The sequence below is a fragment of the Tamandua tetradactyla genome, chromosome 8, assembly GCF_023851605.1.
Source record: "Tamandua tetradactyla isolate mTamTet1 chromosome 8, mTamTet1.pri, whole genome shotgun sequence".
NCBI classification, from domain to species: Eukaryota; Metazoa; Chordata; class Mammalia; order Pilosa; family Myrmecophagidae; genus Tamandua; species Tamandua tetradactyla.
Genome location: NC_135334.1, coordinates 73,002,443 through 73,029,715, shown reverse-complemented (window position 1 = coordinate 73,029,715; position 27,273 = coordinate 73,002,443). Strand labels below are relative to the sequence as shown.

Genomic DNA, 27,273 nt, shown 5'->3' with positions numbered 1-27,273 from the left:
CGACCCTCCCGGCGTTCGGACCCCCGGCCCAGCTGGCACTCTTCCAAGCCGCTTCGGCTGGCGAAACTGCCCCACAGAGACAGTTTTCCAAGGTTAAAGGACCCACAGCACCTTACACTGGTGGAATCCGCAGATAAACGTGTGCCACGAGCGCCACCTACGGGGCAGGATAGGAACGACAGAACCCAGAGATTTCACAGAAGGATCTTTCGGCCTGTTGGGTCCAACACCCAGGGAAGTCTGACTAAATGCCCAGACGCCAGCAGAGGATAACGGATCACGTTCAGAAAATTGAAAATATGGCCCAGTCAAAGGAACAGACAAATAGTTCAAATGAGATGCAGGAGCTGAGACAACGAATGCTGAATATACGAACAGAAATGGAAAACCTCTTCAAAAACGAAATCGATAAATTGAGGGAGGACATGAAGAAGACATGGGCTGAACAAAAAGAAAAACTGAAAAAACAAATCACAGAGCTTATGGAAGTGAAGGATAAAGTAGAAAAGATGGAAAAAACAATGTATACCTACAATGATAGATTTAAAGAGACAGAAGATAGAATTAGTGATTTGTAGGATGGAACATCTGAATTCCAAAAAGAAACAGAAATTATCGGGAAAAGAATGGAAAATTTGAACAGGGTATCAGGGAACTCAAGGACAATATGAACCGCACAAATATACGTGTTGTGGGTGTCCCAGAAGGAGAAGAGAAGGGAAAAGGAGGAGAAAAACTAATGGAAGAAATTATCACTGAAAATTTCCCAACTCTTATGAAAGACCTAAAATTACAGATCCAAGCAGTGCAGCGCACCCCAAAGAGAATAGACCCAAATAGGCGTTCTCCAAGACACTTACTAGTTAGAATGTCAGAGGTCAAAGAGAAAGAGAGGATCTTGAAAGCAGTAAGAGAAAAACAATCTGTCACATACAAGGGAAACCCAATAAGACTATGTGTAGATTTCTCAGCAGAAACCATGGAAGCTAGAAGACAGTGAGATGATATATTTAAATTACTAAAAGAGAAAAACTGCCAACCAAGACTCCTATATCCAGCAAAATTGTCCTTCAAAAATGAGGGAGAAATTAAAACATTCTCAGACAAAAAGTCACTGAGAGAATTTGTGACCAAGAGACCAGCTCTGCAAGAAATACTAAAGGGAGCACTAGAGTCAGATACGAAAAGACAGAAGAGAGAAGTATGGAGAAGAGTGTAGAAAGAAGGAAAGTCAGATATGATATATATAATACAAAAGGCAAAATGGTAGAGGAAAATATTATCCAAACAGTAATAACACTAAATGTTAATGGACTGAATTCCCCAATCAAAAGACACAGACTGGCAGAATGGATTAAAAAACAGGATCCTTCTATATGCTGTCTACAGGAAACACATCTTAGACCCAAAGATAAACATAGGTTGAAAGTGAAAGGCTGGGAAAAGATATTTCATGCAAATAACAACCAGAAAAGAGCAGGAGTGGCTATACCAGTATCCAACAAATTAGACTTCAAATGTAAAACAGTTAAAAGAGACAAAGAAGGACACTATCTACTAATAAAAGGAACAATTAAACAAGAAGACATAACAATCATAAATATTTACGCACCGAACCAGAATGCCCCAAAATACGTGAGGAATACACTGCAAACACTGAAAAGGGAAATAGACACATATACCATAATAGTTGGAGACTTCAATTCACCACTCTCATCAATGGACAGAACATCTAGACAGAGGATCAATAAAGAAATAGAGAATCTGAATATTACTATAAATGAGCTAGACTTAACAGACATTTATAGGACATTACATCCTACAACAGCAGGATACACCTTTTTCTCAAGTGCTCATGGATCATTCTCAAAGATAGACCATATGCTGGGTCACAAAGCAAGTCTTAACAAATTTAAAAAGATAGAAATCATATACAACACTTTCTCGGATCATAAAGGAATGAAGTTGGAAATCAATAATAGACGGAGTGCCAGAAAATTCACAAATACGTGGAGGCTCAACAACACACTCTTAAACAACGAGTGGGTCAAAGAAGAAATTGCAAGAGAAATTAGTAAATACCTCGAGGCGAATGAAAACGAAAACACAACATATCAAAACCTATGGGACGCAGCAAAGGCAGTGCTAAGAGGGAAACTTATTGCCCTAAATGCCTATATCAGAAAAGAAGAAAAGGCAAAAATGCAGGAATTAACTGCCCACTTGGAAGAACTGGAGAAAGAACAGCAAACTAATCCCAAAGCAAGCAAAAGGAAAGAAATAACAAAGATTAGAGCAGAAATAAATGAAATTGAAAACATGAAAACAATAGAGAAAATCAATAAGACCAGAAGTTGGTTCTATGAGAAAATCAATAAGATTGATGGGCCTTTAGCAAGATTGACAAAAGGAAGAAGAGAGAGGATGCAAATAAATAAGATCAGAAATAGAAGAGGAGACATAACTACTGACCTCACAGAAATAAATGAGGTAATACCAGGATACTATGAACAACTTTACGCTAATAAATACAACAACTTAGATGAAATGGACGGGTTCCTGGAAAGACATGAACAACCAACTTTGACTCAAGAAGAACTAGATGACCTCAACAAACCAATCACAAGTAAAGAGATTGAATTAGTCATTCAAAAGCTCCCTAAAAAGAAAAGTCCAGGACCAGATGGCTTCACATGTGAATTCTATCAAACATTCCAGAAAGAATTAGTACCAACTCTCCTCAAACTCTTGAAAATAATCGAAGTGGAGGGAAAACTACCTAATTCATTCTATGAAGCCAACATCACCCTCATACCAAAACCAGGCAAAGATATTACAAAAAAAGAAAATTACAGACCAATCTCTCTAATGAATATAGATGCAAAAATCCTCAATAAAATTCTAGCAAATCATATCTAACAACACATTAAAAGAATTATACATCATGACCAAGTAGGATTCATCCCAGGTATGCAAGGATGGTTCAACATAAGAAAATCAATTAATGTAATACACCATATCAACAAATCAAAGCAGAAAAATCACATGATCATCTCAATTGATGCAGAGAAGGCATTTGACAAGATTCAACATCCTTTCCTGTTGAAAACACTTCAAAAGATAGGAATACAAGGGAACTTCCTTAAAATGATAGAGGGAATATATGAAAAACCCACAGCTAATATCATCCTCAATGGGGAAAAATTGAAAACTTTCCCCCTAAGATCAGGAACAAGACAGGGATGTCCACTATCACCACTATTATTCAACATTGTGTTGGAGGTTCTAGCCAGAGCAATTAGACAAGAAAAAAAATACAAGGCATCAAAATTGGAAAGGAAGAAGTAAAACTATCACTGTTTGCAGACGATATGATACTATACATCAAAAACCTGGAAAAATCCACAACAAAACTACTAGAGCTAATAAATGAGTACAGCAAAGTAGCAGGTTACAAGATCAACATTCAAAAATCTGTAGCATTTCTATAAACTAGTAATGAACAAGCTGAGGGGGAAATCAAGAAACGAATCCCATTTACAATCGCAACTAAAAGAATAAAATACCTAGGAATAAATTTAACTAGAGACAAAAACCTATATAAAGAAAACTACAAAAAACTGCTAAAAGAAATCACAGAAGACTTAAATAGATGGAAGGGCATACCGTGTTCATGGATTGGAAGACTAAATATAATTAAAATGTCAATCCTACCTAAACTGATCTACAGATTCAATGCAATACCAATCAAAATCCCAACAACTTATTTTTCAGAATTAGAAAAACCAATAAGCAAATTTATCTGGAAGGGCAGGTTGCCCCAAATTGCTAAAAACATCTTGAGGTAAAAAAACGAAGCTGGAGGTCTCGCGCTGCTGGACTTTAAGGCATATTATGAAGCCACAGTGGTCAAAACAGCATGGTATTGGCATAAAGATAGATATATCGACCAATGGAATCGAATAGAGTGCTCAGATATAGACCCTCTCATCTATGGACATTTGATCTTTGATAAGGCAGTCAAGCCAACTCACCTGGGACAGAACAGTCTCTTCAATAAATGGTGCCTAGAAAACTGGATATCCATATGCAAAAGAATGAAAGAAGACACGTATCTCACACCTTATACAAAAGTTAACTCAAAATGGATCAAAGATCTAAACATTAGGTCTAAGACCATAAAACAGTCAGAGGAAAATGTAGGGAGATATCTTATGAATCTTACAATTGGAGGCGGTTTTATGGACCTTAAACCTAAAACAAGAGCACTGAAGAAGGAAATAAATAAATGGGAGCTCCTCAAAATTAAACACTTTTGTGCATCAAAGAACTTCATCAAGAAAGTAGAAAGACAGCCTACACAATGGGAGATAATATTTGGAAATGACATATCAGATAAAGGTCTAGTATCCAGAATTTATAAAGAGATTGTTCAACTCAACAACAAAAAGACAGCCAACACAATTACAAAATGGGAAAAAGACTTGAACAGACACCTACCAGAAGAGGAAATACGGATGGCCAAGAGGCACATGAAGAGATGCTCAATGTCCCTGGCCATTAGAGAAATGCAAATCAAAACCACAATGAGATTTCATCTCACACCCACCAGAATGGCCATTATCAACAAAACAGAAAATGACAAGTGCTGGAGAGGATGCGGAGAAAGAGGCACACTTATCCACTGTTGGTGGGAATGTCAAATGGTGCAACCACTGTGGAAGGCAGTTTGGCGGTTCCTCAAAAAGCTGAATATAGAATTGCCATACGACCCAGCAATACCATTGCTAGGTATCTACTCAAAGGACTTAAGGGCAAAGACACAAACGGACATTTGCACACCAATGTTTATAGCAGCGTTATTTACAATTGCAAAGAGATGGAAACAGCCAAAATGTCCATCAACAGAAGAATTGCTAAACAAACTGTGGTATATACATACGATGGAATATCTGCAGCTTTAAGACAAGATAAACTTATGAAGCATGTAATAACATGGATGGACCTAGAGAACATTACGCTGAGTGAGTCCAGCCAAAAACTAAAGGACAAATACTGTATGGTCCCACTGATGTGAACCGACATTCGAGAATAAACTTGGAATATGTCATTGGTAAGAGAGTCCTGCAGGAGTTAGAAACAGGGTAAGATAATGGGTAATTGGAGCTGAAGGTATACAGACTGTGCAACAGGATTGGATACAAAAACTCAAAAATGGACAGCACAATAATACCTAAGTGTAAAGTAATCATTTTAAAACACTGAATGAAGCTGCATCTGAGCTATAGGGTTTTTTTTGCTTTGGTTTTTTTTTGTTTTTTGTTTTTGTTTGTTTGTTTTTTTTACTATTATTATTACTTTTATTTCTTTTCTCTATATTAACACTCTATATCTTTTTCTGTTGTGTTGCTAGTTCCTCTAAACCGATGCAAATGTACTAAGAAACGATGATCATGCATCTATGTGATGATGTTAAGAATTACTGATTGCATATGTAGAATGGTATGATTTCTAAATGTTGTGTTAATTTCTTTTTTTCCCTTAATTAATAAAAAAAAAAAAAATTCAGTCCCTAAAGTTTCAACTCTGCATCGAGCCAATGAAAAAAAGAGCAAAAAATAATTTAAATAGAACAGCTGTTCTCTCTCTCCACACCCTAACCACCCAATGCGAGAGTTTCCCCCAACAGGGAAGGCAAGATAAGCTTGAAATAGTCAGTGCATACCAGCAAAATTCACAGAATGTGACTATTATTTTAAGCATTTCCCTCTTATTGACAAGATGTAAAAGGACTGTTCAGGCTATTACACCAGAGCATAAAAAGAGATGTGTTTATATCCTCAGGAAATAAATTGAAAAATAAATTGGGAAACACTGAAGAGTAAGGACAACTGAGAAAAATCATCTAAAAGACAAATGTGATGATAGTAACAAGAAGAATCATCTAACTGGCTCTCCATAAATGTGCTTAATTATCCCAAGCAGAAAGACACGAGAACATTTTAATTTCTGAATATGATTACTCTACGAAATTTTGTAATATATATTATTAAATATCTTTTACAATTTATATACATTATTATAGAGTATTGTATAAACAAGACCAAGTATACTCTATTTGATAGCAGTTAAAGAAATGTTTCAACAGTAAATTCAATTGCTCTGTAAACTGTAATCCCACTTAAATATCTATGCACATATAAAATATACCTACACATATATAATGCATACATATTTGACAGAATAAGAGATAGAAGTTTAAATATATTACTTAAAGTTACAAAAGTAGTAAAATCACTAAAACAGAGCCATAATTATATTAAAAGGAGCTAAATAAGCTAATTTCTCATTTATTATTAAGAAGTAATCAAGTGATAATGTCCTGAGTTGACAGGTTAAGGATGTTAATTAATCCCATTATTTAAAGATATGGAAATAAATCACCAGAAACATCGAAATAAAGATCAATTTTCATCTTTTCTCTTAGGAAGGAGACTGGATTGGGGCAAAGGCATACTACTTTCCACATAATTTTAATGTACTATTTTATATTTTTCATCATGAACATATTCTTCTGGCGAATTAGCCATATTACAGAAACATGGTTTGTGTATGTTCACTTTTTATTAATTTTTTAAAATATCATAGACTATAATACCAATTTAATAAATATTCATATGTTATATAATTATATACATTACAACATCTATAAAGGGTATCATAAGTCCCTATTCCACATGGTTACTGAAAGAGTTAAGACAGATAACATCTGTAAAATACTCAGCAATGTACTTGGCACAGTGTAAGAATTCAATAAATATTAGCTATCATTTTTAGTATTTATTATATATGCATAAAAAGATTTGACATGAATATTAGAACTGCTATTCATCATATAAAGCATCTAAGACATAACAGACAGTCAAAAACTATTCACTGAATTAGTCTGAGTTATTTCTCGCTTTCAAGAAATAAACAATACTCTTATAAAACTATCAATTAAAGATAGAAACCTACCCAATTAATTGTAATGAAATTAGAATAAAACTAAAACCAAAACCCGATAAAGCACAAGAAAAGAAAATCATCCCCAAACTCACGAATTATCATAAGAACAACAGTGGCAATTATGGTTACCATGCAGAGCATATACTGGATGTTGATTTTTATTTTCCTTCTTGTGCTTTTCTGTATTTCTAAATTTTGCTATAAATACTACTTTTATAGTTTAGGATGGGAAACAAATTTAGAACTCTTTTACACATAGAAAATAACAGTTTGTAAGGGTCAAAATATCCAAATTTTGTTAAAATGCTTTTATACAAAGAAGAGTATTATTAATTCTTACGCATCCACAAAATGATATATATATAATTGTTTTCCTGACACATCTAGCTATCTGGGAGAAAATAAGTTTCTAATTAAAATAAAAGAAGGAAACACTTTAATTTCCCTAGAAGTAGCTCCAAACCATCCATTGAAAGCATACTACTCTCTTATCAACTGGGTCCTAATAAAAAAAAAAAGGGCTGATTGAGCAAAAATTAAAATTAAGCTTTCGTAATGCTGCAGAGAATCATGCATATGAGAATGAATAAATATACTTTTAAATATGAATTTATTATTTATACTTATAAATACTTAATATTGATAATACCCCTAGAAGCATTTTCTCTCCTCTCAAAATCTTTGTTAAAATAAATAAATAAATAAAAACTTTGGGCTGTCCATGGTGGCTCAGCAAGCAGAGTTCTCGCCTGCCATGCCAGAGACCCAGGTTCAATTTCCAGTATTTGGCCCATGCAAAAAAATTAATTAATTAAAATTAAAAAATTTTTTAAAAAATAAGAACTTCTTTGTGTAAGGAACAACTTGACTCCTCACCTTAAGATTCAAAAGGAGCAAAAAGGGGATCAGACAAAAGGAGATCACCACAAGGAGGATGTGGGGATACCGAGGCTTCTCTCCAACAACAATTTCTGCCCTTCATCCAAGGAAAACAGGTATACTTAGAATGGGGACTTCCATTTCAAAGCTTACCTGTGCATATTCTCTTTCAATAGCAGCCTTTTTCTGACTGAATGTCCTAAAAACACAAAAAAACACTCATTACAAAAAGTGTACTAACTTAATACCATGTAAATTTATCACACAACTTCAAATACTGCCTGGTGCTCAGCTGTGTGAAGGAAGGGACTATATTTTACTAATTTTTATGTGCTAGGAATATTTATATAAGCATTGATAGTAGAATCAGATCATTTATGTTTAAATTCCTGTTCTACCATGTTCTGGCTATACGACCTAAGTCAAATTGCATGATTTCTCTGTGCGTCTGTTTCTATTTTGGTATACTGTAGATAATAACAGTACTCACCCTAATAAGGACACTGAAATATTTAGCTAATTAAAACATACAAAGTGCTAAAACAGTTCCAGCACACAGTAAAAGTTATCTAAATGTCAAGTGCTATGACTAATATGGCTTGTACACTGGAGGCAATAAAAATATTTTTGAATTAACAACCAACAAAGAAGTAACTATAAAAAACAAGATAAAAAAGTTGATCAGCTTCTCAACATGAAAATTTTCAAATCATTTCCTACATCACAGTCTTACAAGAGTTACAAAATAAAGTACTAAGCTACTAGAAGCTGTGATAAGATAGCACCTTTTGCCTACTTGAACTATATTTCATAGATTCTCAGGTACATAGTTTTCACATTTTAACATTTCTGATACTGGACTGAATCTTTTAATTATGATTTGTAGTATTTTCTACTTTCTTAACAGCATATAAAATAATAGTTTATCTTACATCCCATACACATCGCAGAAGCAATACAAGGTAATTTTCATAATTTATTTTAGATACTCTGAGTTTACAGAACTTTATATGCCAGATATCTGTGCTCTTAAAAGCATGTCACAGGGTGGGCCACAGTGGCTCAGCAGGCAGCGTTCATGCCTACCACGCGAGAGACCCGGGTTTGATTCCCCATGCCTGCCCATGCCAAACAGAGAGGAAAAAAAAAAAAACTTCACTGAGGTAGATATAGCAGAGTAAGGAGTGAAAAAAATACTAAGAAAAGAGCTGAAATATTTCAAAAGGCAATAACCCAAAACTCGTAATTTAAAAATTGTTTATATTTACCAATATGACTTTATTTTTATAAGAAAGATAATTAAGATCTTACTACATTTGCTTTCAGAAAATAACTGATTCCTTAAAACTGAAAATAACCAAAAGAAAAATAATCACACTATATACTAAACCAAATATTCATGCTTATTTAAGGGTACATTAAATGAACAACAACAAAAAGACTATATATAATAAATGTCTTCAATGAGTCAAGAGTTAAGTATTTAAATTGTCCCTTAAATCACAATAACATTTTAGTGTTCAATTTTCCTATTTTTCAGCCTTATCACACTGCCTGTGCAAACCCTCCCTGACTTTCAACTGACAGAGAAATCCATGAATTGTTGGACGCCAATTCCTATTATCTATTTACTTACTAATTGTATGAATAATATATTATAAATATGAATTGTAAATTAAAAAAAAAGAGTTAAGCAAACCATTTTCTTGGGGGCCCTTCAGATTAGAAACATTTAACACAGTCCTTTAAAATGTAATGTGTTACTCTCATTAAGAAAAAAACATATAACTGCATATACATATATATATACATACATGTAATATATACAATCTGCAACATATATACAATAACATATATAATATACCCAATTACAGAGTAGAAAATATTCCAAATACTAATATATTATTACTATATATACTTTTATATACATATATTACATATTGCTATTCCTATTACATTATTATTATTACTAATATATTAGTAGTAGAAGTATGGAATATATATTATATATATATTTCATAATATTAATACTAAATTCTCTCTGGATAGGGGAATTATAGGCTTTCACTTCCTTCTTTTGTTTTTGTTTTGTATATTTTCTGATGCTTTAGTAAGAATATGTATTATATTTGAAAAAAGTTACATCCTTACTTTTGATAAATAAATAGACAAAGAAATTGGACACACATAAATAAATACATGCAACTCCTTTATACTCATGTTGTTTTTGTAAAATTGGACTTAGAAATTAATATGACTACAGCTACCAATCTTGTTATTTTTCCAATACTTTAAATACCCAGGCAAAAGATATTAATTAAAATGAACTAGTTCATACTTTCACCACTGAAAAAATCTGAAAATGAATCTATATATTCTGGGAAAAGTGCCTCTGGATTCAGCGGCAGGAATTCTCAGGCTGCAACTGCCCCAGACATAGACAGAAACAAGGTTGTTTGAGAGCTTGTCTGGAAACTTTGCCTTCCCCAGTGGAGGGGTGAAGCCCAACTCAGGTGAAATCCCTCCCTCAAGGAATTAAGACCCCAGGGTTTGGTAATTTGAAGCCATTAAAACCAGCCTACAACCTCTCAGATGTCTCCACCACGCCCCCAGCAGGGAGAGGCTGCCAAAGTTAAAGGTACCGCATCATCTTATGCTGGTGGGACCCGCAGGCAGACAAGCGCCATGTACTGGGCAGAATACGAAAAACAGAGTCCAGAGACTTCACAGGAAAGTCTTCCAACCTGCTGGGTCTCACCCTCAGGGAAAACCGATGCAGGTGACTCTTTCCTCCTGATGGGAGGCCAGTATGGTCTGGGAAAATCCAGCCGGGGTCTATAATATCTAAGTAGACCCTCCTAAGTGTGGGTGTGTGGGGTGGGGGGAAGGCACCATACAGCAGGGTAAGAAACAAGAACTGAAAAATTCTCCTCTGTTAAACAAAACCTAAGCTAGAGGTCCAGATAAAGCTGAACAGAATGTCAAAGAACAGACAGACAACAAATTCATCCAGCAAGAAAACTCTAGGTAAAAGAAGTGAAAGCAATCTCCAGAATAAACTAATTAAGGTAATTAAATGCCTAGACACAAGCAAAAAAATAACAAACCACACTAGGAAAACTGAAGACATGGCCCAGTCAAAGGAACAAACCAACAATTCAAATGACATACAGGAGCTGAAACAATTAATTCAGAATATACAAACAGACATGGAAAACCTCACCAAAAATCAAATCAATGAACTGAGGGAGGATATAAAGAAGGAAAGAAATGAACACAAAGAAGAAATTGAAAGTCTGAAAAAAACAAATCATGGTAGAGGAGATGAAAAAACAATGGAAACCTACAATGGTAGATTTCGAGAGACAGAACATAGGATTAGTGAGCTGGAGGACGGAATATCTGAAATCTGACAAGAAACAGAAACTATAGGGAAAAAAAATTGGAAAATATGAGCAGGGACTCAGGGAATTGAAGGACAATATGAAGCACACAAATATACATGTTGTGGGTGTCCCAGAAGTAGAAGACAAGGGAAAAGGAGGAGAAAAACTAATGGAGGAAATTATCACTGAAAATTTCCCAACTCTTATGAAAGACTTAAAATTGCAGATCCAAGAAATACAGCATACCCCAAAGAGAATAGATCCAAATAGACATACTCCAAGACATTTAATAATCAGAATGTCAGAGGTCAAAGAGAAAGAGAGAATCTTGGAAGCAGCAAGAGAAAAGCAATCCATAACATACAAGGAAAGCCCAATAAGACTATGCGTAGATTTCTCAGCAGAAACCATGGAGGCAAGAAGACAGTGGGATGGTATATTTAAATTATTAAAAGAGAAAAACTGCCAACCAAGAATTCTATATCCAGCAAAATTGTCCTTCAAAAATGAGGGAGAAATTAAAACATTTTCAGACTAAAAATCACTGAGAGAATTTGTGACCAAGAGACCAGCTCTGCAAGAAATACTAAAGGGAGCACTAGAGACAGATATGAAGGCAGAAGAGAGAGGTGTGGAGAAGAGTGTAGGAAAGAAGACTATGAATAAAGGTAAAAAGAAGGAAAATTAGAAGGACATATAAAAGCCAAAAGGCAAAATGGTAGAGGAGGGTACTGCCTGGGCAGTAATAAAACTAAATGTTGATGGATTAAGCTTCCCAATCGGGGGATATGGACTGGCAGAATGGATTAGGGAATGGGACCCATCTATGTGCTATCTCCACTCAAAGGATATGAGGGCAAGGACACAAATGGACATTGGCACACCAATGTTTATAGCAGCATTATTTACAATTACCAAGAGATGGAAACAGCCAAAATGTCCATCAACAGACAGGTGGCTAAACAAACTGTGGTATATACATATGATGGAATATTATGCAGCTGTAAGACAGAATAAAGTTATGAAGTATGTAACAACATGAATGGACCTTACAGACATTATGCTGAGTGAGATTAGCCAGAAACAAAAGAACAAATATTGTATGGTCTCACTGATATGAACTGACATTAGTGAATAAACTTGGAGAATTTCATTGGTAACAGAGACCATCAGGAGATAGAAATAGGGTAAGATACTGGGCAATTGGAGCTGAAGGGATACAGATTGTGCAACAGGACTGAATGTAAAAAACTCAGAAATGGACAGCACAATACTACCTAACTGTAATACAATTATGTTAAAACAGAATGAAGTTGCATGTGAGAATGATAGAGGGAAGAGGGCTGGGGGCACAAATGAAATCAGAAAGAAACATAGACAATAAAGATTGAGATGGTATAATCTAGGATTACCTAGAGTGTATAATGATAGTGACTTAATGTACAAATTTAAAAAATGTTTTTGCATGACGAAGAACAAAGGAATGTCATTACTGCAGGATGCTGAAAATAGATGGTAATTAATATTTTAAAATTTCAACTTATGTGTGAGACTAAAGCAAAAAATGTTTATTTGGTACAAAATTTATATATTGACTAGTGCATTTCCTAATATAACTTATGCAGATAGCTTGGTTGAACAACATAAGTACATGGAACCTTGGGTAGGACATGAGATTTTGTTGGTTTGTCCAGAGTGATGCCCCGATGAATCCCAGAGTGATTTGATCAGTGAGCGGAAAAGTATTTGCAAAGTCCCCTTTGGGGAATGGTGAGAATGGGGGAAAATTCAACCTCCCCAAGTTGAATTCTTGATATTCTCACAAGCAGTGTGGACAATCAAAATATAGGCTGAGCCCCCAGTCTTGGGGGTTGTCCATATGAAACTTAACCCCACAAGGGATAGGTCAAGCCTACTTAAAATTAGGCCTAAGAGTTACCCCCAAGAGAACTTCTTTTGTTGCTCAGATGTGGCCTCTCTCTCCAGCCAACACAACAAGCAAACTCACCACCGTCCCCCTGTCTATGTGGGACATGACTCCCAGGAGTGTGGACCTTCCTGTCAACATGGGACAGAAATCCTAGAATGAGTAGAGACTCAGCATGAAGGGATTGAGAAAAACCCTAGAATGAGCTGAGACTCAGCATCAAGGGATTGAGAAAACCTTCTCGACCAAAAGGGGGAAGAGTGAAACAAAATAAAGTGTCAGTGGCTGAGAGATTCCAGAGTCAAGAGGTTATCCTGGAGGTTATTTTTATGCATTAAGTAGATATCACCTTGTTATTCAAGATGTAATGGAGCAGCTGGAGGGAACTGCCTAAAAATGTAGAGCTGTCTTCCAGTAGCCATGTTTGTTGATGATGATTGTATAATGATATAGCTTTCACAATGTGACTGTTGATTGTGAAAACCTTGTGTCTGATGCTCCTTTTATCTACCTTGTCAACAGATGAGTAGAACATATGGAATAAAATTAAATAATAAGGGGAACAAATGTTAAAATAAATTCAGTTTGAAATGCTAGTGATCAATGAAAGGGAGGAATAAGGGGTATGGTATGTATAATTTTTTTTCTGTTTTCATTTTATTTCTTTTTATGTTACCTTTTATTTCTTTTTCTGAATTGATGCAAATGTTTTAAGAAATGATCACGATGATGAATATGCAACTATGTGATGATATTGTGAACTATTGATTATATATGTAGAACGGAATGATTATATATTAAAAATATTTGTGGTTCTTTGTTGTCATATTTTTAAATTTAAAATTAATTTTAAAAATTAAAAAAAAAACACATGAATGGGTAAACAAATGTGGTATATCCACAGAATGGAAAATTATTCTTTTCTTTCCCCCTTTTTAAAGGTAATTTTGAGATATATCCACATACCATATAATTATCCCAAGTATATAATCAGTGGTTCACGGTATCTTCATGTAGTTGTGCCTTCATCACCACAATCAATTTTTGAACATCTAATTACTCCAAAAACAATTTTAAAAGAATAAAAATAAAAGTAAAGAGTACCCAAAACATCCCATAGCCCCTATTTCCCCCCATATATTTATTTATTTATTGTCTTTATTTTCTTACTCATCTGTCCATATACTGGATAAAAGAAGTGTCAGTAACAAGGTTTTCACAATCACACAATCACAACGTAAAAGCTATATAATTATAAAATCTTCAGAAATCAAGGCTAATGGATTACTGTTCAACAGCTTCAGACATTTCCCTCTAGTTACTCCAATATACCAAACACTGAAAAGAAATATGTATTAATGCATAAAAATAAAGTCCAGATGACCTCTTGACCCTATTTGAAATTTCTCAGCCACTGAAGCCTTATATTGTCTCATTTCTCTTCCCCTTTTTGGTCAAGAACTCTTTCTCAATCCCATGATACCAGGGCCAGTACCATTCCTAGATGTCATGTCCCACATTGCCAGGGAGATTTATACTCCTGGGAGTCATGTCTCATGCAGAGGGGGAAGGCAATGAGTTTACCTGCAGGGTTGGCTTAGACAGAGAGGCCAAATATGAGCAACAAAAGAGGTTCTCTGGAGGTGACTCTTAAGATATAACTATAATTAGGCTTAACTTCTTCTTTGCAGGAAGAAATTTCATAAGGGCAAGCCTCAAGACTGAGGGCTTGGCCTATTAAATTAAGCAGTCCCCAACGCTTGCAAGAATTTCAGATCTTCCACATGTATAGAAGTTTAATATTTCCACAGTTTTCCCCAGTCCCTCAAGGGACTTTGCAAATACTTTATCTTCTGCCCAGATTACTCTGGAGTACATCAGGGTATCACACTAACCTGTACAAACCAACAAATCTCATTCCCTATTCAAGGTTTCAACTAGTTATGGTGCGCAAATAAACTGAACATACATGTTAATTAGATTGTGTACTACAGAAAATATAAATTTTGTTCCAAACAAACACCTCTTCTTCTGGTCTCACATAGAAACTGAAGTTTAAAATACAGTCAGTATCATCCTTTACCTTTAGTCTGATTTACCTTAGTCCTAACCACATCAGCTTCATTCACATCTCTAATTAAAGTCTAATCATCTTTTTTAACAGTTGTATATGGGGTAATGCTGACTTTCATTGCTACAGAACTCTAACTCTGAGTCTCAGGTGTTACACGGATACCCAAAGTTCCAGGGAATGACCAGGTTATACACAAAATGCTCAGCATCTCAGAATTTAGAAATAAAAGTTACAACTCAGGTATAGTTATGACTGTTCTAAGACCTTACAATCTAGGAACCTTTACAATAAACCTTCCCCTGATAACTATTGCTCTTGAATTCAATTCTCAGAGTTTGAAAATTATAGTTAGTGTATATTATTAGTGAGGCATTATTTGTTTCTGGCTTATTGCACTCAACATACACTCAGGTTCATTCACTTATTTGCATGCCTCACACTTCCTTCCTTCTTGTAGCTGCTTAATATTCCATTATATGAATACACTACAGTTAGCCCTTCACTCATCAATCCATGAACACTTAGGCCACCTCCATCCATTGTAAATCATGAACACTGTCACCATAAATACCAGTGTGCAAATGTCCATTTGTGTTCCTGCTTTCAGTTCTTCCAAGTATATACCTAATAACGGGATTGCAGGATCACACAACAACTCTATACTTAGATTCCTGTGGAACTACCACACTGCCCTCTTGAGGGGCTGTACCACCCTACTTTCCTATCAACAGTGAACAGGTACATCTCAATCCACATTTTCTCTAGCACTTGTATCTTTCTATTTTTTAAACAGTTTTATTCACACACCATGCAATCCATCCTCAGTAAACAATCAATGGCTCCCAGTATGATCATAAAATTATGCATTCACCACCACAATCTATGAGTATATTTCCATTTCTTCTGCAAAGAGGGGGAGAAATGAAATATAAAATAAAAAGGCAAAACACCACCACCACCAAGAATACATATCCCTCCCTATATCCCCCTCTTACTGACATTTAGCTTTGTTACATTCAAGGAAAGCATTCTACAATGTTACTGTTAATTATAGACCCTAGTTTGCATTGATTGCATTTTTTTCCATACACCAGTCCATTTTCAACAGCTTTCTCTGTTGACATTCATTTGTTCTCTCTCATGTAAAAAACATCCTTATATTTGTACATTTTATCAACATCATTGTCCACTATAGGTTTCAATAAGTTATAAAGTCCCAGTTTTTTCTTCTGTCTTTTCTTCTGGGGTCATACATGCCAGTAGATTTTCCCTTTCAACCATAGTTACACTCAACATTGTTCAGTGTACTTACAATATTGTGCTGCCATCAGATAGTATTGTACTATCCATTTCTGAATCTTTACAACCAACCCTGATGAATATGTTGTACTTCCTCAGCATCAAATGCCCACTCTCTGTCCTCTTTCTAACTCAACCTGTGTTCTTAGCTTCAACTCTAGTGTTACTTCAGATTAGTGAGACAACTCAGTATTTGTCCTTTTGTTTCTGGCTAATTTCATTCAACATAATGTCCTCAAAGTTCATCCACGTTGTGGCATGCATCAGGACTTTATTTTGACACATCATATCTTTCTCTCTCTCTCTTTTTTTACCCTTACTGATAGACTTCATTTCTACATTCTTCTCCAGACCGCTCTCTTCTGTCTTTTCCTATCTGTCTGTAGCACTCCTTTTCGTATTTCTTGTAGAGCAGTTTTCTTGTTCCCAAGTTCTCTCAGTGTCTGTTTGTCTGAAATATTTTAAACTCTACCTCATTTTTGAAGGACAGTTTTGCCAGATACAGAATTCTTGGCTGGCAATTTTTCTTTTAGTTGCTTAAATATACCATACCACTGCCTTCACACCTCCATGGTCTCTGCTGAAAAATACACATAGAGTCTTATCGAGCTTCCCTTGTATGTGATGGATAACTTCTCTTTTTGATTTCAAAGTTCTCTCTTTGTCTTTGACATTTGACAATCTGATTAGTAAATGTCTTGGGAGTAGGTCTATTTGGATCTGTTCTGTTTGGGGTATGCTGCACTTCTTAGATCTATAATTTTATGTCTTCCATAAGAAATGGGAAATTTTCAGTTATTATTTCCTCCATTATTCTTTCTCCTCCTTTTCCCTTCTCTTCTCCTTCTGGGACATCCATAACACATATATTCATGTCCTTCATGTTATCATTCAATTCCCTGAGACCCTGCTTATATTTTTTCATTTTTTCTCATCTGTTCTTTCGTGTGTAGGATTTCAGATGTCCTGTCATCTAGTTCACTAATCCTTCCTTCTGCCTCTTCAAATCTGCTGCTTTAAGTCCCCATTGTATTTTTCATCTCTTCTATTGTGCCTCTTATTCCCATAGGTCCTGCCATTTGTTTTTTCAATTTTCCAAGGTTTTTTTTTATGTTTACCGAATGTTTTCTTTATATCCGTCATCTCTTTTAGCACAACGTGCCAGTTTGAAAGGATTTATGCACCCTAGAAAAGCCATATTTTAATCCTAATCAATCTTGTGGAAGCAATGGTTTCTTCTAAACCCTATTCAGCACTAGGCTGGAATCTTGATTAAGTTATCTCCATGGAGATGCGACTTAATCAATTGTGGGTATTAGGCTTGATTATGGAGACAAAACTCCACCCATTTGGGTGGGTCTTGATTAGTTTACTGAAATCCTATAAAAGAGGAAACATTTTGGGGAAAACTGGAGATTCTGACAGAGCAGAGAACACCACAGAGCCATGGCCAGCCAGTGACTTTTGGAGATAAAGAAGGAAAGTGCCTCCCAGGGAGCTGGAGAGGAAGCTAGCAGAAGATGCAGTGTTCGCCATGTGCCTTTCCAGATAGAAAGAAACCCTGACCATATTTGTCATGTGACTTTCCACTTGACAGAGAAACCCTGAACCTCACCAACCTTCTTGAATCAAGGTATCTTTCCCTGGATGCTTTACATTGGACATTTCTATAGACTTGCTTCAATTGGGACATTTTCATGGTTTTAGAACTGTAAACTTGTAACTTATTAAATTCCCCTTTTTAAAAAGCCATTCCATTTCTGGTATATTGCATTCTGGCAACTAGCAAACTAGAGCACACATCTTCCCTTAACTCACTGATTTCATTTTTGAATTGATTTAGCATGCTGGTCTGAACATCTTTAATTAGTTGTTTCAACTCCTGTATCTCATTTAAAGTATTAATTTGTTCCTTTGACTGAGCTATACCCTTGTTTTCCCTAGTATGGCTCATACTTTTTGTTGCTGTCTAGGCATCAATTTCTTTGATTATTTTATTCTGGAGGTTGTTTTCACTCCTTTACCTAGGGTTTTTCTTGTTGGTTCACTTTGTTCGCTATCTGTTCTCTGGCAGTCAGTTCAACATATTCTGGACCTCTAGTATAGCTTCTCTTTAACTGATCAGAATTTTTCAACTCCTGTTTTTCTGGTTCTTTCCCTGCATATATGGAATCTTTATTGGAGGAGGGATTTCCAAGATATGATAGACCCTAATCAGATCTTCACAGATAATGCAAGTCAAGGTCTCAGAAGGAGGGTGTAATCAGTATTAAGTTTCTCTAAGGATGAGTCTCAGCAAGTTGACCGACTTTCCTATGGAGACTCCAGACTCTGTGCTTTTCCTACTCTGCCCAGCAGGAGGTGCTTGTCAGCCACAGCTCCCCACTAGCCTACAATAGTGTGGAGCCTTTAAATCTAAACCTGCTCAGGGTATGGCTGAGACAGAGGCTGAGGTGGAAGAGAAGTTTACGTGGATTCTGATTCCCAGCCCCTGGGTATGAATTATATGGAGGGCAGCCACTTGAGCTGGGCCCCACCCATTTTCTCTTGGGGAAGACATGCCCTTAAGGGAATTATCTCCTTCACCTGACTTGTTACCTTGTCTCTCAAACCTGTCTTAACTCTACACTTGCTTGGGTCAGTGCTGACAATTGAAAATGCCTGAGGCTTTCTCTAATGAGCTACTTAGAATACTTTTAAAAAGGAAAAATTAAAATAAAATCCTTTTTCAGAGCCAATTCCCAGCCCCCAAGTTTCACCAGCCAGAAATTGGAGTTGGTACCTAGTTGGTACCCTTTCTTAGGACACAGCCCTTTTCAGGTACTCTGAGCTCAGCCAATTCCAAAAGCCTCCTTTTTATTTTCCTTTGTCAGCCCCATCTCCTCTCTGCAGGGATAGACCTCAGGGTTAATTTTCTGCTTCTCTGGGTTTATCTGTGCTCAGAGCTCATATTCTGCCATCCAAATTTGTTGATTAAAACCACAGTGGAGCTTGGTTGTGCTACCTTCCCTTGCTCCTAGTAAATAAAATAAACTAACGCTTGTGCTACCTTCCCTTGCTCCTAGTAAATAAAATAAACTAACCTTTCAAAATAAATTATATAACATCCATCCAGAATAATCAAATATAAGCATTAAAAAGAACATGGTAGGTCCATAGTACTAGTATAGAAAGACATTCTCAACTAATTCATACAGTAAATACTTACTTACTGGATAACATAGGTCAGACACTGTATAGGTACTGATGAAATAGCAGTGAATAAGACAGATATCAAGTAGGGTAAATGATACTAAACCATTATACAAAAAATTATTTAATGGTAGATGGGATAATTGTAAGTAGTATTGTGGCAGTTTGAAGCTGTATGTATCCCCAGAAAAACATGTTCAAAAATTTAATCCATTCCAGCGGGTGTAAATCCACTGTAAGTAGGACCCTTTAATGAGGTTACTTCAATTAAAGTGCATCTCACCTCAATCAGTATGGATCTTAATCCTGTTACTAGAGTACTTTACAAGAGAATGACATTCAGACAGAGGGAAAAACACAGGTTACAAAGTGTTAACAACAGAGTGGGAAAAAATGTACCTATTGCAAACTACGTGGGGAAAAAATGTACCTATTGCAAACTATAGACTATAGTTAACAGTAATAACTTAATAATCTTTCATCAACAGTAACAGATATACCACATCAATGCTAGGGGTCAATAATGGGGGGTATAAGGGGTATGGATATTCTGAGTTTTTCTTTATCCTTTTTTTTAGTTACAAAAATGTTCTAAAATTGATTGTGGTGATGAACGCACAATTATTTGATGATACTGTGAGCCACTGACTATATATTTTGGATAAATTGTATGGTGTGTGACTATATCATTTAAAAATTGCATTAAAAAAACAAATACAGGAAGCAAAAAGCTGAAAAGGAACTTGGACGAGAAGGAAGAGATTAAGAGACACTAGCATGTGCCTTGCCATGTGACAGTGGAACCAAGGATCACAGGCAGCCAGTCACAGAATACCACAGTGTTCAGGGAGAAAGCATTGCTTCATTAACGCTTTGACTTGGACATTTTCCCAGCCTCAAAACCATTAGTGAATAAATTCTCACTACTTAATCAAACCCATTTCATGTCTTGTTTAAGCAGCCTAGGAAATGAAAATGGATCTTGGTACAAGAAGTGGGGTGCTGCTATTACAAATACCAAAAATGTAGAAATGGTTATAAAATAGAGTAATGGGTGGAGGCTGGATGAATTGTGAAGTGCTTCATTGAAAAGGCCTACATTGCTCTGAAGAGACTGTTGGCAGAAATATGGATGCCTTGGATCGAAATGATGACTGTATTATTGAAAACTGGAGGAACGGCAATTCCTGTTTTAAAATGAAGAGAACTTTGCAAAATTGAGTTCTGTTGACTAGTAGAAGACAGAGTTTAAAAGCAATGAACTTGGATATTTAGCTGAAGAAATTTCCAAGCTAAAAGAGGAAAATACAGCCTGGTTTCTCCTTGCAGCTTATAGTGAACTGTGAGAGGAACAGGATAAGCTGAGAATTAAACTCCCAGATACAAAGAAATTAGAAATAGATGATATGAGAAATTTTGGAAAGCAACTCCCCAGAGAGTAAAGCTCCATGTGACGGTTTAACAGACCATGGATCCAGTCATTAATTTCTGTGGAAGTCAGGATTGGAAGTGTACTAATCTAAATGGATCTGTGGAACATTCTTTTGTCTGATTTGGACCCCTGTGAACTACATTAAAAAACAAAAAACAAACAAACAAAAAAAAACACAGGCGGGCAATGGTGGCTCAGTGGCAGAATTCTCGCCTGCCATGCCAGAGACACTGGTTTGATTCCCAAAACCTGTCCATGCTGGGGGAAAAGAGAACTCCACAAGTTTTTTGCAAGATCTACTTGAATAGAACCTTACCCAGCCTGAACCAAAAGGGACATACTGAAGAAAACAAATCACTTTAAGGGCAGAACCATAGAAGTTCAGGTATGGACTGGAGACATCTTGTCAGGCCAAAAGAATGGGCCCACCATGTATGTGGCAAGGGTGAGTCTCCCCTAGCACTTGGAGAGGGTGGGTTTTCCACCCCATTGTTCAGGAATAGTGCAACAACCCCAATGCTAGGAGAGGGTGGAAACTATACCCTGAGTATAATGGAGAGTCTGGCCACCACCCCAGCACTTTAAGAGGGTGGAGTCAGTGCCATAGCGTTTTCAAAGAACCTGGCAACCATCCCAATGTTTGGGGAGGGTGGGGCCCTCCCCTCCATGTTCAGGAGGAGCATGTTGTCTTAGAAAATGGATATACAGGAGAAATATTAGACACTAAATATATTGACATGTGGGGAGATGTGACACCATTTACTGAGTTTCTGAAGTCCATACAAAATGGTACAACAGTCTTAATGGGAACATATGATGATGGAGCAACCAAACTCAATAATGAGGCATGGCAACTCATTGCTGACTTGGGGAGTATATCTATTAATAATCTTGGCTTCAGAGACAACTGGTCTTCTGTGGTGGAAAAGGCATAAAGACTAAAAGTCCTTATGAACAACACATTAAGAACAGTAAGGACACAAACGAATATGAAGGATGGCCTGAAGTTGCAGAAATGGAAGGATGCATCCACCAGAAGCAAGACTAAAGGAAATGTGGAGAAAATTGAAGGAAGTGCACTTTGACTATTAATGGGAAAGCTGTAACAAAAAAACTTCGTGTAAATATTTTAAGAGCATACAGCCATCTGTGTGTGCATGAACATTATCTCTTTTGATATTGGGGTTATTTATTGCTAACATAGTTACCTTTGTAAATAGACATCATAATAAGCAAATCACTGAACTATTTCTAAGCACCTTTCCTTAATAATACAATGTTTAGACTTAGACTGCTATGGAACTGTCATTAATTCTAGCAGCATACTCAACAGATAACTAAAGAAAACAGATTGTGAAAAGTATTTTGACAAAAAGTATTTGCCACATCTATGGATATATGTACTGGTTGCTGTGACAACTGACCATGGAATAATACGGATTTTAGGAAGTGGGCTATATTTTCCTTTATATACATATTGCCTTTTGATGACAGTGTCTTTGAAATTAAAAAGATATTTGGCTAGTTTGTTTGCGGATAACATTACTTTACAGTCTGACTCTCCTGATGTACCTCTTTTCTTAGTCTTTAGCTTCCCTACCCCTCATCACAAGAAAACTAGAAATAAAATATTTGATAAGAAAAGTTTATATAAGATATATGAAAAGTATAACAAAATCTTTTTTCCATGTAAACAGTACAAAATAAATATATAGGGCGGGCCACGGTGGCTCAGCAGGTAAGAGTGCTTGCCTGCCATGCCCGAGGACCCGGGTTTGATTCCCGGTGCCTGCCCATGTTAAAAAAAAAAAAGCAAAATAAATATATAAATGTAAATGGTGTTAAGAACTACAGCTTGGTGGATTTTGCATGAGCAATGTGAGTAACTTGATTTTATTAAAGTTATTCAGAAAAGGGGGGAGAAAAAGCTATTCTGAGCAGGGCTGGAGGTGGCAATGCCACAGAAATGGGGCAGCAGGCCAAGTGCCCTACCTGACCTTACTAGGTCAAACTGGGCGACTGTGCCAGTATATTTAGAACAATATTGGCATATATTTTCCTCATTTAATTATCAGTATTGACTATGTGATTTACAGTGAGGGTATGCTTTAATATCAGAGTAATTTTGATTCCATATTTACTTCATCTGACTTCATAATATCATTCTCTGCCTGAAGCTATAATGACATATTTAGAAGTGCTAACTACTCAGAGGAATAATTATAGCATTTAAAAAACAATTTTATTCTACAAATGGCATTATATCCAATTATATATAAACATACAGAAGAGGGATCTAACATTTTTGTTAGCTTCAGATGTTCACTAAATGATTTAAGCAGTGTTTGTTTTGTTTTTCTTTTTCTTTTAGCGCATTAAGTACCTATAGTGGTATCAAGTATATTAAACAGGAATGTAAACAAATTCAGTGATCAAACTGCCATTCACAACATAAGGCAGCACTTAAATTTTGAATTGAAATTTTAGGTGGCTTGTATAAGAAACTAAAAACAGTATTAGTTACTTTGCAGTAAACCAAATTAGAAGATATTCAGGCATGTCTTAACTATTAATGAGCTTTATGGTAGTTTCTTCCTTCATACTGAATGTAGTTAATGAGTATATGCATCTTACATGTTTAAACAATTTCTGTAAACTTTTTAGGTTTTTGGTGCTTATATCCTAAATCATATTCAGCATGTCTATTTTGACATTTAAAATACTTCCCTTGGTTCAGGAAATTAAAAGAAAAGCTATTTTACAGTTCCAATGAAATAAATGTGGCATTAAAAACAATCATGAGGGCAGACAATGGTGGCTCAGTGGCCGGGTTCCTGCCTGCCATGCCGGAGACCTGGGTTCAACTCCCAATGCCTGCCTATGTAAAAAAAAAAAAATCATGAAAATGAAAAAAATATATATATATATACATATATACTCTCTAATTGTTACTGTTGGGTAAAGGAGATGATTAGGACTCATTTTCTATAGTTCTTATGTTTTTTTCCAATAACAATCTATTATTCTATAATTAGAAAAATTAAAATATAAAAGAACTAATTTTAATCTAATATTCACTTATATGAATAAAAATGCAAATTCCATACCATAGAAACAGGAACAAGAATAAATCATTGCAAGGACTAATTATTTAATAAAATCTAAAGTTCAGAGTTAATTTTTCCTATTAATATTTCTGAAATTGCTCCTCATCACCCTCAGGGTAAAAATCTAAATTCCTTAACATGATATAAGAAGTAGATGACTGGGCGGGCCACGGTGGCTCAGCAGGCAAGAATGCTTGCCTGCCATGCCAGAGGACCCGGGTTCGGTTCCCGGTGCCTGCCCATGTAAAAAAATTTGAAAAAAAAGAAGTAGATGACTATTAGGACCTGCCTGCTAGTATGGCTTCACCTTTCTCTGCTCCCTCATGTACATCAAGACTCCAGCTGTATTTAAAGCCTGAAGTTTTCTTAAATAATGAGAAGGCCCATGCTTCTACATGTTTCTTTCAGCTTGGAATTCCCTTCCCCATTATTGGCCTAACTCTTATTCATCCTTCAAAACTTAGCTTAAGCATGACATTCTCTGAAAAGTTTGCATGGATTCCACTTGTGATTTAAATACACCTCCTCTGAGGTCCTCCAGAATCTTCTAACACGGCACCTATTGCAAATATTGTTATTATTTGTGAATTACTTGTGGAACTGCCTGAGGGCTATAGGTATGCTTAGTATCTTAGTATTTATATGTCTGGCACGGTAAATGACACACCGTAGAAAACCAATAAATGTTTGCTATATGAATGTATGAATGAATGAGTAGTGATCATATAATCAGGTTTCAGACTCTCCATAAATTCAGATTAAATAACTCAATAGGTTAGCTCCTGAGACAGGTGAACTCAAGATCACAATCTGTATCCATACGGACCAGTTGGGTTTGTTTGTTTTTTAACTCTGATGTGCCAGTTTGAAGCTATTATGGACCCAAGAAAAGTCATGTCCTTTAATCCACATTCAATATTGCTGGGTGGGATCCAGATGGGTCTCTGGACCAGATAAGTCCTGAAACCTAGAGAGGCCAGCCTTTCCAGAACATCAGCTAGTTCCCTCTCCCTACCCCTAATTATTGACAGCCTTTCCAACATGAAAAAGGTAGAATGGGCATAGCCCAAATACCCCTAAAGAACTGGAGAAAGATTAAAGGTGATGGTGGAGATATACAGAGAAATTAGAGGTTAGCAAATGAGTACAACTGCTGAGTCATTATACCGATATTTCTTTCAGTCTCCAGTATCTTAGAGCAGCTAGAAATAAAAACATAAAATTGTGGAATTGTAACCCATACCAAATTCTGAAATCTTTCTACAACTAATTGTTGTGCTGTGCTTTGAAATTTATTGCTTTTTTTACATAACTGCTACTTTTCACAAAAAAAAAAAAGTGATGATAATATATATATATATTCTTTCTAGCCTCCAATGTTCTAGGGCAGCTAGAAGGAAAAATCTGAGATGATGGTATGGTAGCCCATGACAAACTCTGGGATCTGTCCTGTAACCACTTGTTGAAGAGTGCTTTGAAAACTATTGCTTTTTTCTTTCTTTGCTTTGTATATATGTTATAGCGTACAATAAAAAAAAGTTTAAAAATAACATTGCTTTTTGATTGCTTCCAAGGAGATGTGACTCATCCAATTGTGAGTGGTAACTTTTGATTAGATGGTTTCCATGGAGATGTGTCTCCACCATTCAAGGTAGGGTTGCATCCTGGAGCCCTTTAAGAGGGAACCATTTTGGACAGAGCCACCAGAACCAACAGAGTCAACAGAATGAACAGATCCCCAGGGAAGCCACTGAAGAAGCCTGAAGAGAAAGCTAGTAGACATAACCATGTGCCTTCCCAGTTGAGAAATAAACCCCGAACATCACTGGCCTTCTTGAACCAAAGTATCTTTTCCTGGATGCCTTAATTTGGATATTTTCACAGCATTAGAACTGTAAACTTGCAACTTAATACATTCCTCTTTTTTTAAAGCCATTCCGTTTCAGGTAATAATGCATTCTGGCAGCTTGCAAACTAACAAACTTGGTCACAGATTATATCAGTTAACACAAACATTTTGTGTGTATTTGGAGCATTAAAAACCAAGGACAGAAAAAAAAAAAACGAATGAAGTTCTGATATATGCAAAAATATTGATGGTTGAAGACATCATGTTGAGTGAAATAAGCTAGACACAAAAGGACAAATAATGTATGATCTCACTGATATGACATAAGTAGAATATGCAAACTCAGAGTCAGAATCTAGAATATAGGTTACCAGGGGATGGGGTGAGGATACGGAATAGGGAGTTAAGCCTTAAAACGTACAGAATTTCTATTTGGGATAATGAAAGAGTTTTGGTAATGGATGGCGGTGATGGCAGCACAATAATGTGAATATAATTAACAGTACTTTACTAAATATCTGAATGAGGTTAAAAGGGGAAATTTTAGGTTGTATAAATGGCTCACCAAGCACTTGAGGAGCATCCTGCAGGGAAGGGGTACCAGGCAGTCAACACACTACCCAGTCTATCTAACAGTAAATTTCTCATTGGGAAATAGTAAACTGACTACTGATTCGAAAAAAAAAAAACAAGGACAGTGTATATGACAGGACAGGAAAGGATTAACCTTCCCCAAAGGTAGAGCTTAGCCTTTGCCCTTGACTCCTGAGACACAATCTCTATGCCCTTAGAAAGTCCTGTAATTTACTCGGGAGGTGGGGGGTGTGTGGAACAGGTGGTATCAGTTCAAGCTCTGAAGGGACTAGAGACTAAGGTTAGCCACATAGGAAGTCAACCATATATACATGACCAAACCCAATTCTGAACACAAAGACTCAGGTTAAGCTTCCCTGTTCGGCAATATTCCATGTGTACTGTTCAGAAAACTCAAAAGGTACTATGGGGATGACTGAAGTTGAATAAACACAACCCTAGAAAACAAAAAATAATTAAACCATAGATGGCTTTTAATATGCAATGTAAAAGGTTTCACAAATACAAGTTGAAATCATAAAATCAA

General features: G+C 36.0%; 1 protein-coding gene across 4 annotated transcripts in view; it reads right to left on the bottom strand.

The window, feature by feature from the left end:
* Window positions 1–27,273, bottom strand: part of FCHSD2 (FCH and double SH3 domains 2) — a 456,625-nt gene that overhangs the window by 352,646 nt on the left and 76,706 nt on the right. For 3 of the 4 annotated variants that reach the window (XM_077113662.1, XM_077113660.1, XM_077113661.1), the window contains exon 3: window positions 8,041–8,086. The exons of the other annotated variant lie outside the window; for it this stretch is intronic. In XM_077113662.1, the coding sequence (XP_076969777.1) occupies window positions 8,041–8,086 (46 nt within the window). The remainder of the gene's footprint in view (window positions 1–8,040; window positions 8,087–27,273) is intronic. 4 annotated transcript variants of the gene reach the window in all.